Below are 20,203 nucleotides of genomic sequence, written 5' to 3' on the forward strand. Positions count from 1 at the left end.
GAAGCTATTGCCTCTCTCGGCCCCTTTGCAATGGCTGGCATCCTCAAATGGGCAGGTAATGGAATGGGAGATGGACATCAAGGACAACTGGCTCAGCACTTTGAGCTTTGAACAATGCTGTGTGGGAAGGTTTCATGTGTCCAGCCTATTACTTTGCCCCAGATAGGGTAGGTGACACCTTTGTGTGATCCTGTTGTATCCTCCCCTCCCCTTCCTCTACCACCTCCTCCTCCCATTCCTAAGCTCTTGTTTTATTTATCTGTATCTTCATTGTTCCCTCCAAGTATCCTCTACTTGTTTCCTTCCCGTATCCAAAGAACTGTCAAGCTGTTCGTCAAGTTTTGCAAACAGACTCAGCATTGAAAGATTCCTCTTAGCGGAGAATGTCATTAAATCGAAGAAGGAAGAATGTAAACACAGAGTGTGAATGCTATGGTTTGAAGACAAAGAATAAAGGACTTCATTATGAGTTAAAAGTGATTTCAGGGGTTATAAGAAATAGTGGTTAAAACTGTGGTACAAAGTCACAGATAATGAATACCCAGACATTCAATGTCATATCTACTCTTTTCTAAACTTATCCTCTTAGACATGTGTGTGGTGGAAGGATATACCTACTCTCCTTTGCACCTGTCACATCTGGGTCTCCCCCTTTTTGGCAAAAAGGGCATCTTGCTATTGTTTACTGTCTGCAGGTGAAATAGCTCCTGGGGCATCAAATAAAGGGACAGTTTGGAATATTGTCAGTAAAACAATCTTTAATAAAAGCCCTATGTGAATCTCATGCATCTTTTTAAAAGCCACATTTTAAGTAAGTTTTTTCTTTCTGTTCTGTAATTTGTAATTAAAGTTTAAGATTTACCCACAGTGTTTTGATCAGCTTTCTAATAATTAAGAGGTAAGTTAATCCAAAAGAAAAATGTTAACACTTTGATCCCAGGAAAAATTTTAAAGTTAAATATTAACACACATTTTTGTTATAGGTCATAAATTAAAAGAATGCCAATATTTTCACATGCCAGATATATTGTTCATAATTTCTTAAACTCATGACAAATTTTCAACATCTTAAAACTGTACAAGAGGATACACAATCTTTCTAAAACATTTTTATGGGATCCATAAGAAAAAAAATTTAAAGAACACTGTTACAGGAGCCTAATCCATTTGATGGGTGCTACAGCAGAGCCCGATGTGATAGGGTAGAAAATACTGGGGACTGTGAGAACAGAAAGCCAGCTTCTTCACAAAGCTTTTTTTTTTTTTTTTTTTTTTTAGATTTTTAAATTTATTTCAGAGAGAGTATGTGTGAGTGAGCAGGGGGAGGGACAGAGGGAGAGAGAGAATCTCAGCAGTCTCCACACTGAGCATGGAGGCCCATGTGGGGCTCAATCCCAGGACCCCGAGATCACAACCTGAGACAAGATCAAGAGTGGGATGCTCGACGGACTAAGCCTCCCTGGCATCCCATCATGAACTCTTTTTGTAACTCACTGCAGTCAGTTAACTTGTCCGGCTTTGTTTGCTCATTTGTAAAAGGACATAACTAGACTACGGTTCATTTTAAATGGGGCTATTTCATTCTGTCACTATATGCTCTACATTGGTTATCTCCTTAGGGTTTATCCCTTTTCTTTCCTATTAATTTGAAGTTCTTCTCTAGAGGCAACATAAACACAGTTGGGAATAGGAAAGAAAGCATTGACTATTCTCCTTTTCCTCTCCATTAAAGAGAACACGGTTCTCTGAGATTTATGAAATGAGTGAATGGTCAAGTAATCATTAAAACAATCCCACAGCCATTACAGTCATTTCTGGGAGAGCATGGAGGATTTCCTAAATCCTGCGGACTGGAAACTGGCAAAAACAGGGCTTCCCTTTCCATCAGGCATTTTAAACCTGGGGTCCATGGTAGAATCCAAGGGGTTCAAAATCTTGTGTCGGAAAAAGGAAAAAAAATATTATCTTTATTTCACTAACCTCTTAAATTTGTTTTCTTCAATTATAGATGTAGGCAATAAACAGAGTAGTATTAGCAGTTACTGTTTGTTATTTTCTCATCAATACAAGTCAGTTTCCCATCATAGTAGTTATTTCAGATATCTCAAAATACCGTTTATGCTCTTCACCATTTTGAAATTATGGCAGCTTATTCGCTTACTGTGATAGTTCCTGTTATTTCATGGAAGGAAACACATATGTTATTACTATATACACACATATATAAAAGTACTGCTATTGGTTTTAATATTTCTGACAACTATATGTCAACGTAATGTCGTTTGTACTCCTATGTATTTCATTTTATCTGTTTAAAAACACTGCTGGGAAGGGGTCCCGAAGCCTCACCAGATTGCCAAAAGAGTCTTTGTTTGGCACAGGCGAAAAGGCTAAAGATTACTCAGGCATGAATACAGACATACAGATCATTAAGGAACCCCACTCGTGCGGCATGGAGCAATTGACAGTCACCGTCCACCTGAAAAACGGCAAATGGTGGCTCGATAATTGAGTGAACCTTAAAGGAACAACGAGGAAGTTCCATTTAAGGGGTAAAATTGTTTTTTAGAAATCTCAGAAGTCAAAGGTAAGTAATCGGTGAGGATAGGAGGGGCCCACTTCAGCCTCCCACTTCGTCAACTGCCTACGAGGCCAACTGAACGCCCAAGAAGCCACTTCCTGTTGCCCGAAGCTCGGGTCTATCCCCACCCCACAGGCTGCGATTAAAGGGGTAAACAGGAAGACATACAGGGAAACCCAAACCCTACACCACTGACTCAAAGAAACTTTCAAAAAAATCTACGTCTGGGCAAATCGCCGATATCCCACGGTTCCAGGGACTCCAGCGTTCGAGAGCCCGCTTCCCTTCCTCGGGTCAGCGGGGGCTCCTGCAGCAGGTGACCCAGAACTTTCGTCCACGACTTCAAGTTCGGAAACCATCATTCGCCCCAAGCGAGTTCCAGCTACTCCCGGCTGGCGGCTCACTTCCTTCCCCGCCCTTCGGAGACTGCCTCGCTCGGGACACACGGAGCCCTCACTCACAGCCCGTTCCGCTCCTGAACACCCCCGGGTTCCAGAACCAAAACCTCCACCAGGATATTCTGACTCCGCCTCCTTCACTGCGGCCAGGGCAACACTCGGGCCCAGCTCCTAAGAGCGGCGCCTTTGGCTTACGTAGCGGTAACGTGATTGGTCGCCTCCCTCTGGCGGGCCGGGATTGGTCGGCGTCCGGCCCCGCCCCTCGCCCCCGCCCAGGCCCGCGGCTGCCCGGGTGTCCTCGCGCCGCTCGTCCGCGCGCAGCTTGGCAGTTTGCCTCTTCCTCGTCCTCCAGCCTGCGTCCATGGCCACCGCCGCGGCCGAGGAGCCCTTCCCCTTCCACGGCCTCCTGCCCAAGAAAGAGACCGGGGCCGCCTCCTTCCTCTGTCGCTACCCGGAGTATGACGGGCGGGGGGTGCTCATCGCGGTCCTGGACACAGGGGTCGACCCGGGGGCTCCGGGCATGCAGGTGCGGCAGCCGCCGAGGGCCCGGGCGCGGGGGCGCGGGCGGCGGGTCGGCCGGGGACGCGGAGGGGACGCACCCTCGGAGCCCCGCAGGCCAGGCCAAATCCCGCTCTGCGGCTGAGCGGGAGCCGGCACCGGGAGGAGGCGGAGGGCAGGGCGGGCGGGGGGCTCGCGTTGGGCCGTCATCCCGGCCCAGACAAAAGCGGCGTGCCCGGCGTAGCTGGCCGGGGCGCCTGGGTCCGCCTTTTGCCCAGGAATCCCCTTCCTGCCCAGGTGCTGCCAGGCCCGGGCCCTCGGGCCCCGTTCCACCACGCCGCCTTCCTCCGCAGGTCCCTCGTGTCTCGGGCACCGGTCCCTGCCTGCTATTTTCAAGCGGGGATTTTTACAGTTTTTAGTATTGGTGGGGATGGGGGTGGGGAGGAAACAGAGAAGGGGCAGATGACCTATCAGAACCTCATTTTTATTGGTGTCGTCCGGGAGATTTGGTTTTGGGGAGAATTGTTTGCGTTCCACATGGAAGCCGGGTTTCAAGAAGATAACTCGGTCAACTTCCGGAATTGTTTCCTCTGGTAGTTTTGTGTGTTCTATTTTTAAACCATCTTCTGCAATGTACTTGTTTAGGGTCATTGAAACGCATGGCTTAGTCTTTGTTTTACATAAGAACCTAATTTAGTTTGTTTTTGGCGAACTCTTCAGGCATTATTAAATTAGGCTTCTGTATTTTTTTTTAGCCTCAAAGTGTAAGACAGCACACTTTGCGGTTTTAAAGAATTACCTAATTTTGCCTTAGGCACCTTTTGAAACCCTTATAAAGTACCATATCAAAAGGTAACTTGAAAAAAAAATGTGTCTCTTGATTAAAAGTATTCTAAGTCTTCAGAGTTTGACTATTGTAAGTTTAGCCTTCGCCTCTTAGTGAGATACAGTCGTAAAATATCACCGTCGTTGAAGATCCCTCTCTTAAAAAATCTAACCTGGCTAATCCTATGGTACGCTGCTCTCCTTTTTGTCAGTCCTTCATCTCTGTATCTTATTCTCCTTTCTACACTAAACGCTTAAGTTTAATAACTCTCTTTCTCCCCCAGTACCCTCTGGCCTCTGGATCCTTTATTGTGCTTTCTAATAATTGAGGTAGCATTTTTGGAGGTTAGGATGTCATGCTGGGGGGAAAAGGGGAACCACTCTGGCGGACGGTATAGAATCCGTCTAGGAATCTTGCTTCCTCCTGTTAATTCTTCAGCGGCACTCTGGAGTGCCACACACCTCGGGCTGGCAGGACCAGGAAGCTTTGGTGAATCAGAATAGCAAGTGATGTGTTCCTTGCCGGTAGCTCTAGTGGTACAATTGTATTAATAACACTGAAGACTTAAAAACAGTGACAGCTATCACCTCATTGAGCCTATATTACGGAGTACTAATGGTTTCCATTCTGTTGTAGTGTATGTTTACTTTTTATAGGGATAAGTGGGAGGAGAACAGCTGGGGTAAGTGTTTACCGGTTCTTTTGTCAGGATAATAAGAGGATCAGGAGAGTTTGGAGCAGGAGTGTCTCCGTAAAAATGCTTTTGTAGAACTTCCCAATCTGCTTATCATATTGTTCCATTATTCTCTGTAAAGTGGTAGCAGGTCTCATCCACAGTATTGCTATGAAAATTGATTGAGAAGATTATTTACATGTGGTTTTTGAAAGTGCTCAAGAGGGGCGCCTGGATGGCTCAGTGGGTTGCACATCTGCCTTCCGCTCGCCTTCAGCTTGGGTCAAGGTCCTAGGGTCCTGGAATCGAGCCCCGCATGGGGCTCTTTGCTCAGTGGGGAGCCAGCTTCTCCCTCTCCTGCCTGGGACTCCCCAGGCTTGTGCTGTCAAATGAATGGATAAACTCTTTAAAAGAAAAAAAGTGCTTAAGGAAAGTGCTAAGTAAACACTAATTTTTTTTAAGCAGGTTTATTTAGAAAGAGTTGATGCTGGAATTTAAATCAGCTGTCTAAAGGATAAATATACCTTAGATATTTGCATGTAATAACAAATGTTCAAGCAATAAAATATTGAAATAAAATGAAAATATAACTCTTCTAACAACTGTAACGGAGATATTCACATAAAAATGGCCAGTTAAAAGAAATTTAGTAAGGTGGATTGCACATGTGAGGGAATTTTTAAGTTTTTTTTCCCTGCTTTAGCAAATGTATTTTGTAGCTCTCTGTATACATTATTAAGATAAGAAGGTGGATAGAAATAAAAGGGAAGGAAAGAATGAAAAAAGAAGAAGAGGCCAAAGTGGACTTTTGGAAAGCCAGATGGGTCTGCGGAGAGATCTCAAGGCACAATTAAACACTTGAGAGAAGGCAATGGGGTGTCATTCTTCGGTGACTGCTTTGGGCCCAGTGCTCTTTTGTGACATCCTCCTGGGCTTGTTAAAAGTAGAGGGGGGACAGCATGAAAGGAGTAATAAGTAGATAAATGATTATATCTTTCCTCAGCAAATATCCAGGCACCTGCCAGGTGTCTAAGGTTGAGTTAAAGGATGTCCTCTGCAAGTGTCACCAAGACTGGGGGAGGGGGAGGGAGCAGTGAGAGCTGGCTACAAGGCCAGGGTGGGACTTACATTGCCCCTGGAAAGAATATGCAGTAGCCAGTTGGTTCCCTGCCACCAGTTTTCTCATTGCTCCATCCTTCACATTACCAAATTATTTTCCTGAAAAAAAGGAAAGAAAAGAAACACCTTATGTAACACCCTTGTTTAATACAGAACAAAACTTTTAAAATTTTGATGTCTTAGTTGCCTTTGCTTAAACATTCCAAAATCTGAATTTTTTGTAGCCCTTCACCCTCCAGCTTGACCTCCTCATGGTGCTTTGGTTCTACCTTTCCCCTCCCCACTTCTGTCCACCCCACTGTTAACTCTTTGCTTCCACCTTGAACAGTCCACCCTTTCCACAACATAAAAGTTAATCTGCCTGCAAGACTTCCACCCTCACCTGCAAACTCCTGCTTAATCCTTTAAGACCCACCTGAGTTTAGCCTTTGGGATATCTGCTGATTTAATTCAGACCCCCAGCATATATTTACATGTGTGTGTCCACCACTGTGTTAGGACCTGAGGTTTCAAGATGAATAGGGTCAGTTCGTGCCCACAGTTATTTGCGTGTTTTTCTTTTTTGCTCTTGGAGCAATGTGTTCAGATTCCCCCACACATCACCTAAAATATTCCATTTTAGTATTTCTGTTTACATAACCTCTTTTCATACATGAGGTAAAATTCTTTGACAGCATATATCCAGATTCATTTTGTATGAAATGTACTTATTAAATATTTTTGCTGAATGGAAAAAAGTCCATATGTGTGCACAGTATATGTAATTTCCTCATGGAGAAAAAATGTTTTGGGGAAGAAGGTTACAAGTGGTTCTATAAAAATTTTTCTGTTTTTACATTTAGTAAAATACTTGAGTACAGTAAGTCAGTTATCACATATATATAATTGGTTGCTAATATTAGGTGCTATGCAGTTGATTTTAATTTTTATTACCTTTCTCTTGGTTAGTTTTCCTGAATTCCCCCAAGCTGCATTTTGTGTCCTACATGTTTTCATAGATACTGTCCTTACCTTTTTTATTTATTGTCCTATGTTGCAGTTATTGCTTTGCTAATTTGTTTTCCAACTGGATTGTAAGCTTTCTGAAAGTAGAGCCTGTCCGATTCATTCATTAGACATGCTCTGATGGTAGACCGTTATTGAGAATAATAGTCATAATAATAGTATTTGCTTAAGAAATATCTTCCCTTGCTTAAAATAATATTTTCGGGTAAATACTTATACATTCACTTTGTTTTGTTTGGGATGATTTGCAGTTCCCCTCCCCCCTTTCTTTTGACCTTCTAATGTTGAATGACTGTTTCTCACCCACCTCACCAGCACCTGGACCATAATCAATTCAGTGGAGACACAAAGTAATTCAGATTCTTGACATTTGGGGAAAACCTTTGGGCAGTTTCTGTATTGTCCAGCCAGCATAGCCCTGTAAGCACTTCTCAGTCCCCCACCCCAGTACATGGACTGTATTACTACCTTAGCTCTACTCACAGCTCTGGCAGTGGTTCAGTCCCTCTTTGCCTTGTAATACAACCCCCCACACGAGATGAGGGATTTCGTTCTGGATGGTAGTAGTTCAGTTTCCTTCTCCCAAAGCTCCATTGCAAAATCCTCAGCTGGTTTGGCTTTTTTAAAATCTCTTCTTCCGGGGCACATGGGTGGCTCAGTGGGTTAAAAGCCTCTGCCCTCGCCTCGGGTAGTGATCCCTGGGTCCTGGGATCTAGCCCCGCATGGGGCTCTCTGCTCAGCGGGGAACCTGCTTCCTCCTCTCTCTCTGCCTGCCTCTCTGCCTACTTGTGATCTCTGTCTGTAAATAAATAAAATCTTAAAAAAAAAAAAACAAAACTCTTCTTCCTAACTCCAAACTCCCTCTTCTGTCTTACTGTCTCCAGTGGAGTGTTTGCCTTTACCTAATGGTGAAGAAAGAGACATAGAGATAGAAAATTGCATATATAAGGATTTTTTTTTTTAAGATTTTATTTATTTTATTTGACAGACCGAGATCACAAGTAGGCAGAGAGGCAGGCAGAGGGGGCGGGGCGGGGGGGGGGGAAGCAGGCTCCCTGCCGAGCAAAGAGCCCTGGACCCTGGGATCATGACGGGAGCCAAAGGCAGAGACTTAACCCACTGAGCCACCCAGGTGCCCCCCATATATAAGGATTTTTAATAAAAGAGAGATGCTAACAAGTAAAGCTTTCGGCAATAATGGATAGTAAAGAAGTCACTAAATCCCGTTAGGCTTTCTTCCTTTGCTCACACACTGATAATGAGGTTTCTAATGAGAGAGATCTATGTCTGGCTTGTTAGTGATCTCTTGTGATTCTTGATCTCAAGTCACTGAAGTTGTTTGCTCATTGAATGAGGAGATAGAGATAGGTGATAGTGTTCATAGTGCTATGGCCTAGCTTTCATATTACATACTACCTTGGACTACTTTTTGAACTCAGTTGTTCTCTTAAATTCTTAGTACATGATTTAGCTAGTTTTAATTTTATGGGGGAATATTAGCTTCCTCTTGTTTCCATTTTTTATTTAGGAAGGTTTTCTTACATTTTCCTTCATTATTTTATTTCTAAAGATATTTAGCCAATCCCTTCAAAATCAGGAACTGATTTAAGTTTTATCATAATCTTATCAGAGTTTGGTATGACTTCCACAATAATGTTTTGGTGATGATTTTGAGCCTCCAGAATATATTACTTATTTTGTTACTAGTATAGACATTAGCATAAAAATTACTATACACTGAAAACAAAAAACAGCTGTCCTGGGAAGGCCTCTATGACCCCTGGTGATTCTATGACAGTGTTATTGGAATAAGATTTGGGACCCATCAAGAACCCCTTTGCTTCTGCCTCATAAAGAAAAACATGGTTGCCTTTGTTTCCTCCACATGGTGACTTTCCCTGTTCCCGTCTTGGGTAACCTTTAAACTGCAGAGCTTTAAGGACACTGCATGTGTGGTGGGAGGAAGCGATGCCTAGGAAGACACAGAAAGGGACACTAAGCTTGATCTTAGGAGTGTGAGTTCTCCAGGAGGAAAAGAGTTGGAAGACCCTGTGCTTCTATGATACTCTTGGCATTTTCTCCGTTGCCTTTTTTTTTTACTTGAGGGTAAGGGTCTTCTTGGTCATCTTTTCTCAGTCTTTGTGTCTCCATGCCTGATTTCCTGCTAATAATTCAGTATATATATCTTGAATGCTAGATACTCCCTTTGCAAGGCTAGCCCAGAAGTGATTTTTCCAACAAAAACAGTATGAAAATACAGTACTGCTGTTACCTGTAGCAGTCAGTGTGGCCCAAATGAAAATTTGAGGACTGACCAAGAAACCGTGCCATAAGAAAATCACTCTGAATACTGTAAATTGGTGTCAGATCATTCAGTCATTGAATATGTATTGAGAACCAACTAGGCGGTGCTAGGTTTGGGGGAATTTGGTGAGTAAAATAGACATAGTCCTTCCCCTTAAAAGAGATTATCTTCTAGGGGCGCCTGGGTGGCTCAGTGGGTTAAGCCGCTGCCTTCAGCTCAGGTCATGATCTCAGGGTCCTGGGATCGAGCCCCACATCGGGCTCTCTGCTTGACAGGGAGCCTGCTTCCCTCTCTCTCTCTCTGTCTCTGCCTAAAAAAAAAAAAAAAAGAGATTATCTTCTAATAGTGGAAATACATCAGAAGTCAGCTAGCTGTATAATTACAAATTCTGTGAAGGAAACAAGGTATGGTGAGAAAGAACGAGATTCAGGTTTAGGCTGGCAGCTACAGAAGAGGTCATCAGGGAGGCCTTTCTGAAGAGTGTCAATTTTAGTAGAAAACTGAAAGATGAGATTGGAATGTCTGTGGAACAGCTGAAGGGCCATAGGATTCCAAATGAAAGGACTGTGCGTGCAAAGTTGGGAGGCAGGGAAGAGTTTTGCCCGTGGCAGGAATTGATAGGAGGCCAGTGTGGTTAGAGTGGTACAGGACCGGACGGGGCAGGCCAGGTCTCTCAGAGGAGAGACTTTTGCATTGAATGTGTTGGGATCCGTTGCAGGGTACCACGTGGAAAACGGGCATTGTAGTGCTTGTTTGACTTGCTTGGGATGGGGGCCAGGAATGGACCCTGGGAGGCCTGCAAGGAGCATCACCATTACGAAGGCAAGGGGGTGGTGGTAGGGAGAGAGTCAGGATACTGGTGGTGAAAATCAAGAGGAGAAGGTGGACTTGAACTGTGTTTTAGAGGTAGAATGAAGATGACTTCCTGACAGATTTGATGTAAGGAGCAAACTAGAATAAAGAATCAGAGAAGAAGGACTTTTAACTTTCTGGTTTGAGCAACTGGGAATGTATCAATTCCTGAGAAGACAAAGCCTTGAGAGAAATAAGTTTGAATGTTAAGTTTGACCTTTGGACTAAGTTTGAATGCTAGTGTAACATCCTATAATTACACGTTATTACATATTTTCTCCCTAAAGTTTTGTGCTTGTCCGGCCCAAAGCTCACCTTCTTCAGATCTTTTCTCAAATGTTACTTTCAGTGAGCTCTTTCTTGACCAACCTAGTGAAAGTTGAAATCCCCACACTACCTCCTTTTTCTGCCCGATTTTTCTCTATAGTAATTATCACCATCTGGCATGTTATGTATTTGACATGTTTATTGACTGAGTAGAATATAAGATCTGTGAGATCAAGGACTTCTGTGTATTGGTCACTTCTATGTGTGTCCCTACAGCGGCCTTAGTAAATGGTTAGTAAATATTTATTAACTGAATATATAAAATCACTTGAAGGATTCTGTGATGCTTTCCATGACTAAATTTTTTGTAAGTATTTATCCCACTTTGACTTAAAACAATTCAGTTTTCTTTTTTAATTGATGCAGATTTCATAGGATATTTTATGTATGTGTATGCACATTGCACACATATGGGGGTTAGCATTGTTTTTTTAAGGATTAAAAAATTAAATCTCTAATTTCTGTTTTAATTATCTTAATTTTCAGGTTACAACTGATGGAAAACCAAAAATCATTGATATCATTGATACAACAGGAAGTGGTGATGTGAATACTGCTACAGTAGTAGAACCCAAAGATGGTGAGATTATTGGTCTTTCAGGAAGAGTGCTCAAGGTTAGAACTTTAATCTTTTTATCGATTTTTTTTTAACCTTCTTTTATACTATTGCCTCAAAGTGTCTTATGGTTTTAGCTTATGTTTGGTGTCTTATGTTTTAGCTTATGTTTAGCTTATGTTAGCTTGTTCTTTAATAAATTACCCTCAAAACTTCATGGTTTAAAATAACAAATATTTATTATCTCACAGTTTCTGTGAGTCCGTATTTGGGTGTGACTTAGCTGGGCGCCTCTTGTTTAAGATCTCTCCTGAGGTTACTGTAGGCTAGGGCTGTGGTTTCATCGGAAGGCTCAGCCCGAGTGGGGAAGGGGAGTCTGTTCCAAGCTTGCTCAGGTCGTTATTGATAGACTTTGGTTCCTTTCCATGGGGCTGTGTCATACCATGCAGCTGTCTTCCCCCTGGGTGAGTAATCCAAGAAAAAGAGTGCCCAAGATGGAGACCATGGTCTTTTCACCAATTAATCTTGGAATTGACATCCCATCACATCTGCCATTTTGTTTTCAGTAGAAATGAGCCATGAGATCCAGCACATTCTTAAGAGGAAGGGGATTTAACTGAGAGCATGAATACCAAGAAGTGGAGGTCATTGGGGCCATCTTAGAAAAATTTGTTTTGTTTGTTTGTTTGTTTGATAGTGAGCTTAAAATTGGGATATATTTTTCAATGCGATTACCAAATTCTAAAAACTTTAAGTTTCGGATAGAAAGGTAGGAAAATTGACCAATTGTAGTTTTGCCTTCATCTTTTCCTGGTCCTTCTGAGAAGTAGGAACATGAAATATTTAGGCGTTAATAATAGTGGACTTAAGTGACTAGCTTTGTGTTACTCTTTGTACTTGGTAGAAAGACCTGGGTAGAAAGTTAAGCTAACGTGAAAAATGATAAGGATACTAAAAGCAGTTGATGAGATGTTAGCTCATGAGCTTGTTAGATGTCAAAAATTTGATTGTGATTCAGTACTCTTTATCTTTTAAACCAATAAGCAGAATTAGTTTGGAAGATGAATTTGTGTTTATCTATGTCTAAAGAGCTGTATGAAACTCTGCCCATCTTTTACCATCTATCTGAATCATGTTTAGGCATTGTCTTCTGGCTAAGATTGTTGTGGCAGCATTAGTTTTCTATGCTGTGTCATGAGTTAACACATATTTAGTGCCTTAAAGCCACATACAATCCTGCATTTATTATCTTGCTGTTTTCTTGGGTCAGGAATCTGGCTTTTCATGGCTCTCTGCTGCGTCTCCGAAGACTGTAACGAGGTGTTGTTTGGAACTGTGGTCTCTCTCTACTGAGGCTCAGGATCCTCTTCCAAGTTCATTTGATTGTTGGAAGAAATCATTTTTCTTGCACCCGTAGAACTCAAAACAGCTTACTTTAAGGCTGACTAGAGAATCTCTTTGACCTTCGGGATGGCCCTAGTCTGTCTTTTAAGGACCTCACCTGATTAGGTCAGGTCCACCAGGGTAATGTCCTCTTTGATTAAATTGGTCACCTGATTAGAGACCTTAATTGTATCTTCAAAATCCCTTCACCTTTCCAATATTACTTACAATAACACAGTCACAATTCCAATAGTCATAGACCCGTCCTTCAGTGAGGGGAGAGGACTGTACAAGGGCATGGGTTGTCTTTAGAATCTGCCTACCACGGGCAGGAAGCAGGCATCAGCATCCAGGTTTTGCTTCCTTTTCCATGTGTTATGGACTGAATTGTTTGTATGACCCCAAAAGTCATATGTTGAAGCTCTGACACCCGATTTGATGGTATTTGGAGATGGTGTTAGGGTTGGATGAGGTCATGCTCTCATGAGGCAATTAGTCTCTGCTTTCTTTTCTCTGCCGTGTGAGGACACAGTGAGAAAACTGTGCCTGCAAGTCAGGAAGAATCTCGCCTCTTCCTGAATCTGGTGTTTTCTTGGGTTAGTTTCTCCCACTGCTTTTGCCATTCTTTTATCTAGAACTCCTGTTAATTGTGCAGTGGACCTCTTGAGTTGGTCTTATAATTTTCTTATGTTTTTCCACCTTTTCTTTATTACTTTCATTTGCTTTTTTTCCTTCCTGAAAGATTTCTGAGATTTCTCAGTATTCTTTTCTAGCCCTCATATTGAATTTTGTTAAATTTTGCCTATTATTTTTAAGTGCAATTCTGCTCATATTCACTTAGCATATTTTTGTGTCATGTATGCAACATTTTATCTGTGAGAATATTGTCTAAAATTTTTTTTCTAGTTTCCTTTTTAGGCACCTTTCTCTTCCTCCCATTCTGTTTTTCCCTTTCCTTTTCTCCTTTTTTCTTTACCTCTTCCCTTTCTCCTTCTCTTTGCCTCCTCCTTCCTTGTGCTCTGCTTTCTACCTGAGAGCTTTCCCCATGGTATGTAGCTATCCTGTCTGACCCTTGGTTAGCAGGGCACATACCGGTGATGGAAGTGCTCTCTGTTTGTGTAGGGTCTTGGGGTGAGGGCAGTGGTGCTGTCATGGTGGACCCTTAGTGGCAGTTTACAGCATACGTATTCCCAGTGGGTTGTGCAGTTATCTCCCAAGAGGACCTTAGCGTGTCTGGCCTGGGCTTTGAGGAGAGAGTGAGAGAGAAGCCTGGCTATATTCAGGGGCTCACACTTAGTGCCCAGATCTCTTGCGGAATCTTCTGTATGTCTCCCCTCACCCCCTCTGCTATGTGAACCTCTCTAGAAAACTGACATTTCAACATCTCTCCGGTTCCGTGTCCAGTTGCCTGGCTTGTCAGGTTTGGGCAGGATGTGGGATGGGCAGCAGGAGTCTGTTCCTCAAACAGACTTTCTTCCCCCAGTCTTTTTGGTGTTAGCTCCCATCTCCATCTGTACATAACACACCCACGTAAGTGTTCAGCTCATTTTTTTCAAGGATGTGCAGATGTTCAGGTATTTTACAGCGGTCATTAAAAAGCAGACTGTTATTAGTCTTGCAGACTAAAAAGAAGACTGTCATGCAGCCATGATACTGCATGCAGTAGTGGTTTGTTTCATTTCACTGCTGTGCAAGATGCCGTGGTGTGTATGTACCGCCTTGCGTCCACTCTACTGCTGATGAACGGTTAGCTGTTTCCAGTTCGGGAGGCACTAACAGCTCTTTAGAGGATACTCTTGTGTACATGTTTTGTGCATGTGTGTATAGGTAATTCCAGGATGTGTACCTAGGAGTGGAATTGCTGACTCATAGAGATACAACTTGACCAGGTGATGCCTAACAGATTTTCCAAGTATTTGCACTTAAAATGCATTTCCACTAGCAGTGTGAAAGAATTTTAATAGTTGCACAGCTAACACTTCGTATTCTTAGGCTCTTTAATCTTTGCGAATATGCTGGGAATCTGGGTATATGATGTTGTGGTTTTAATATTTATTTTTTTAATCACTAATAAGATTGAGCTGCTTTCCTTATGTTGATTAGACATTTGGATTTCCTCTTTTGTAAAGTGCCTGTTAAGTCCATTTGCCCTCTTTGTTCCCCTCCTGAGTTGTTTTCTTTCTCACTAAATTGTAGGATTCCATTACACATTCTAAGTACCTGTCCTCTGATGGGATGTCTCTGGTATCTTTTCCCATTTGGTATATCTATTTTCACTTCCCTTATGGTGTCCTTGGATAAGTAGATATTCTTAAATTTAATATATTTAGATATTAGTCTTTGCCTTTTGGTGAGGACTTTTTATGTCTTAAGACATCCTTCTGACCCCGAGAGCATGAAGATATGCTCCTCTATCATTTTCTGAATACTTTTACCATATTTCATTTCATGTTCCAGAATTCACTGGAATTGGTTTTAGGCTTAGCTCAAAACAGGAATCCTGGATCCTCTTTTCCATCTGAAGACCAGTTGCCCCAACACCCACCACCACAATTTCCCATAAATTTTCAGTGGTGCCTTTTACTTTGCAACCTTTAAAATGGGGGTGATACAGCTTCTGAGTATCATTTCCAGTTCTCTGTGCCCTTTGGGTGTTCTGTTTTTTGTTGTTTTTTTTTCTCCTTTTCCTTTAATTTTAGTAGACATTTGGAAGGGAGCATGGTGCTTTTTAAATTCTACCACATTCAACTTAAAGTTGGTTTTTAAATCACCAGTATTTAGTCTTACATAAAAATCAGGTCCAGGCATAGAGAACGACTTGACTAAATTTGGTCCCATATTTAGATGCAGGGGTAGCTAAAGGAGTGTGCTGGCTTTACCATGAGACTGACAGGCTGAAACATAGTTTGAAGTCAAGAAAAACAAAACAAAACAAATTACTGCCTGGAACATTAACACTCATGATGGCATTTGGCTTATTAAGAAAATGCTCAATTCATTAGGCATCCCCTCTTTAAAAGAGTCCAAGAAAAGAGATGTAATTAGTAAAAAAAATTCTGTTTCTCATATGAAAATCCACTGATTCCATTATAGTATTAACCTTAAAACTGCCAGTTATTTTACCAGCAAACATGAGTTTATTGAGGAATAGCAGAGAATTGCAGTCTGAAACAGGTAGCCTGTGGCAAAGTCATAGGCAAGTCCCCACCCAGAACAAAAGAGAGGAGCACTGTTTTATACAGAGGACAGAGGAAAGCGGGGAAGCTGGAAGGGCTGCTACAAACAGAAAGTCCATAGAGTTAACTGCCTCCTGTTCAGGGGGTAATGGAGTATCCACTGGCAGGGCCCGTGTCTGTCTGTCTGTGTCTGTCTGTGTCTGTCTGTCTGTCTGTCTCTGTCTCTCTCTCGCTCTCGCTCTCGCTCTCGCCTGCAACTGAGGAGGAGGGTAGGGCATGAGAGCGCCCCCTGCTGGCCGGTGCTGACTGTATTGAACCAAGATTTCTTTTCATCAATTTTCACAGAAGTTACCATGTAATAAAATCATTTTAAAGATATCCAAATATGGTCAAAGATATCCAGATATCCAGATGGTCAAAATATAAAGCTTTGATACTTAAAAGAGACTGAAAATACGTTCGTGTGTATGAAATACTCAAATAGGCAAAATGACATATTCCATAATTGCCTCATAGAGTAAAATTACCTTTACTCAAATTTGGTATGCTATTAGCAGAACCGTTATAACGGTTATAACCATTATAACATTTATTTTTTGATTTTCCTGAGTTTAATTTTTTGTAACCAACCAGTCTGCCTTTACTGTGAGGAAAGTACATAGTAGTGATTTGAGAAGTATTTGGGTATGTGGACCCTAGAGATTTTGATCTCATTTATAATTAAATATACATGAAGTCTCATGGATTATTTTCATTGTATTATATATAATGTAAGTAATTTGGTTAAATATGTGTTAGCACCTGCTTATCTTACACTTATTTTAATGAGTTATTCCATTTACTCCTTCAGCATTTCACAACCTTTCATAATCTCCTTGTGCAAAGAAGTTGCCACTAGCCCAGGGTTGCCTGACCTGTGTAGTGGGACACGTGTGGTGAAGTAGTCTTTGAATGTGCCAGCTAGTGACTACTTACCTTTTTGTTATTGTTGCAACACTGTATTGTTGTTATGTTACAGGCTATAGCAGGGACATTAGAGTTAGAGAACAGGGATTGTTCTCTAAAAGAGGTTGGTAAGTTTTGAATGAAAAGCAGTAGTTTATATGCCAACATAGGCAAAATTTCACATACTCCAGACATCCATTTGATTCCAGAAATGATTATTGATATAGGCAGGCTTTTAAAAAAATCAGTAGATCTTTGAAATTCTGTGAATGGCATTTTTATCTCTACTTAGTTGTGAGAAAATTTCATCCATAAGTTTCTCACCTGGGGACTAATTTGATGAGGGACATGGAGGTGATCCAGTTAAAAATACTGCACAAGTGAGAATTGACGAGTCATCTAAGTCTGAGTGGTTGATAGTTCAACCTCCTGTTTTATACACGTTTGAAAGCTGTTTTTAGTTGTGGGTCCTGTGATTACAAAAAGTGTGAATATTCCACATTTTTCTTGGTGGACATTTGAAGTTGATTGATGCTCAGTATATGTGCAAATCATAAGGTAGGAATCATTTTCTTCCTTTTACATGAAGTAGGAACCTGTGGGTCCCCTTTGGTTAATGGGAGAGTTTGGATTCACAGCCAGGTTTACCCACGGTACATGACCTTTACACTGAATTTTTTGGTATCTGTGATAGAGCTAGATTCTAGCTTTCTTTTCACCCTTCCTGCAGTTTGGACAAGCAGTTTGCTTTTATTTTTTTGCTTTTTCCGTATGTCACTGGGCATGCTCTTTACATCATTCTGTTAATTAGAAGCTTTAAAGTACTTCTCGATATTTGGAAAAACTATTATAAGATGTTATATATAATTAACATGATTTTATAGAACTTTTTTCTTAAAGAGCTATTTTAAGTATCTAGGCATTATCCCTGTTGATTGTAGGGAATGCATTTCTTAACAGGAAATCTAAGTGTCGTCCAGAGGGTCTGTAAACCTCTTCCCCTCACCCCTAGTTTGGCAGTAAGTCTGAGAAGGGAGAGGTGATGTGTCCTTGGATGCTTGAGAACTAAAGATTTAGTGAGGCCGCAAATGTTGAAAGCACTTTATAAATTATGAAGCATTGTGTAAATGAAAGGTATCCTAGGTGAACCACCTTATTTATGGATGAAAAGAAAAGCCAGACAGATACTAAGTGGCACCTTAGAATATTAGAAATATTGCTCTGATACAGAACCTTGCTCATCCAAGTTGAGCCATCGGAATAGAATTGAAATAGCCTTTTTCCCTAGTAGTAAATCATTGGAATTGGGAAGCATTTAGTGAATTGACAATTTACTTTTTTTCTATAGATTCCTGTGAGCTGGACAAATCCCTCAGGCAAATATCATATTGGCATTAAAAATGGCTATGACTTCTATCCAAAGGCACTCAAGGAAAGGATACAGGTAATGTACAATCTAGAATCAATGACTTCTTCCTCAGATGTTTTTCTCATAAGATCCCATGAACTCTTAATTATTGTGGAGGCTGGGAGACTTTCAGACAATGACTGCTTCAGGGCTCTGTTCAGCGGAACGTTAGCCATTTAAAGCGACAGTTCTTAATCTTGTGTACATGGATAAGTTTAGAAAATCTGTGAATACATTGAAATCATCTTCAAGTTTTTATATATGTGTGTTTTTCTGGGAGTTGGAATATAGCTTTCATTGGATTTTTGAGGGACCTTTTTTTTTTAACCTCCAAAAGGCTAAAGACTATTTAAAGTTGATGTAAAGTCCTGGCTAACTTAATTGTTCCCAGTTTTATACCTTCTATGATGATTTGTCCCATTTTTCATACTGTTTAACGAGGTTTCTTTTTTTTTTTTTTTTAAAGATTTTATTTATTTATTTGACACAGAGAGAGATCACAAGTAGGCAGAGAGGCAGGCAGAGAGAGAGGGGGAAGCAGGCTCCCCACTGAGCAGAGAGCCCGATGTGGGGCTGGATCCCAGGACCCTGAGATCATGACCCGAGCCGAAGGCAGAGGCTCAACCCACTGAGCCACCCAGGTGCCCTAACGAGGTTTCTTGATCCTGGCTAGTCGTCATTCAGTACTAGGGAAAGGGTTACTCAGACCTGAAGCAGCTGCAGTATAGCAGACACACGGCTGTTATTAGAGAAATAAGTCGCAGATCGAGGAAGGAGGAGCCTGCTTTAAAGCAGTGCTGCTGAGTGGACCTCTCAGGGATGATGGACATGTTCTCTGTCTGCCCGTTATGGTAGTCACCGGCCACCAGTACTGTTGAGAACTTGAAATGTGACTCGTGTGAAATTTTAATTTTCTGTAATATTTTATTTTTTATTTATTTTTTTTTTTAAGATTTATCTATTTGACAGAGAGAGAGAAATCACAAGTAGGCAGAGAGGCAGGCAGAGAGAGAAGGGGGAGGAAGCAGGCTCCCTGCGGAGCAGAGAGCCGGACGCGGGGCTCGATCCTAGGACCCTGGGATCATGACTTGAGCCGAAGGCAGAGGCTTTAACCCACTAAGCCACCCAGGCGCCCCTCTGTAATATTTTAAAATTGAAATCTAAACAGCAACACGTGGCTCCCATATTTGCCGGTACCAATTTAGAGGATTGCTGTCCCATTAGTAGCTGACACAGGTTCAGAGTTTCAACTGTAAAAGATAATGTGATCCTTGAAAATGAGCCCAAAGGGTAAGACCTGTGGGTGCTTCCCTCTAATCATACACTGTTACTTGCTTCTCCAGGGGTCTGCACCGTAAGAGCTATTCAGCACACTGCATATAGGACCTTTACTTTTTCGTCACATTCTAATCATTCTGCAAAAAAAATTGAAATGACAAAAACTGCATATAACTTATTGGATGCTATTTTATTTTTAAAATTTCAGGCTGATGTACACATAGCATAGTATTTTTATGCACCATATTAAATTTCATCCACTGTCTGATAAAGTGCAAATGAACATGCAAATAGAGTATGTTAATGTCTGCCCCCTCCTTAGCTCAGTGGAGTTGTTTTATTGGAAAGGATTTTTTTTGTATCTAGCAGACCTCCACTTGGTGGCACTATGGGTTAAAGATAGAGATGAAGGTAAAACCAATTTCAGTAACAGAACTCTGTCAAATGAAAGAGGATAGGGAAGAAATAAGCCAGAAAGGGAGGAAGTTGAGGAAGCCTGCATGCCCCTCCTGACAGCTAGTCTTAACCCTGCCGTCCGCTTGCCTGTGGCTTAAGGCCACAGTTGCATAAGGGCCCACAGCACAGTATTTGCTTTTATTGTAAGTGACTGGGAATTCAATTTGTTATGCAACACACTATTATTTTTATTCTTGGATGGGTTAAAATTGGGGCATATGTATCAAAATACATTTGGATGTGCCTTGATACATGTGTCCTCTTAAAACCCAGGTGCACTGAGTTAACTAGTTGTTAATTATTGATCCACTGCTTTATCCACTTGATTATAAATGATTCTTTAGCTCCTATGTGAAACTTGTGTGGCATCACAACTGGTAACAGCTAGGTCTGTATATACAAGACCGTCCGGGTTTA

The 20,203-nt window shown here is 41.6% G+C and overlaps 1 protein-coding gene across 4 annotated transcripts in view; it reads left to right on the forward strand.

The window, feature by feature from the left end:
- Positions 1-3,265: 3,265 nt before the first annotated feature.
- LOC111146903 (tripeptidyl peptidase 2) overlaps positions 3,266-20,203 on the forward strand; it is a 69,475-nt gene continuing 52,537 nt past the window's right edge. For all 4 annotated transcript variants that reach the window (XR_002640569.1, XM_022502644.1, XM_022502645.1 and 1 more), the window contains exons 1-3: positions 3,266-3,505; positions 11,071-11,199; positions 17,993-18,088. Coding sequence is in view for 3 of the 4 variants with exons in the window: in XM_022502644.1 (XP_022358352.1) it covers positions 3,341-3,505; positions 11,071-11,199; positions 17,993-18,088 (390 nt within the window). In the remaining variant the exon portion in view is untranslated. The remainder of the gene's footprint in view (positions 3,506-11,070; positions 11,200-17,992; positions 18,089-20,203) is intronic.

Source organism: Enhydra lutris, unplaced genomic scaffold, assembly GCF_002288905.1.
Source record: "Enhydra lutris kenyoni isolate GAN:26980312 unplaced genomic scaffold, ASM228890v2 scaffoldscaffold15, whole genome shotgun sequence".
Classification (NCBI taxonomy): Eukaryota; Metazoa; Chordata; class Mammalia; order Carnivora; family Mustelidae; genus Enhydra; species Enhydra lutris.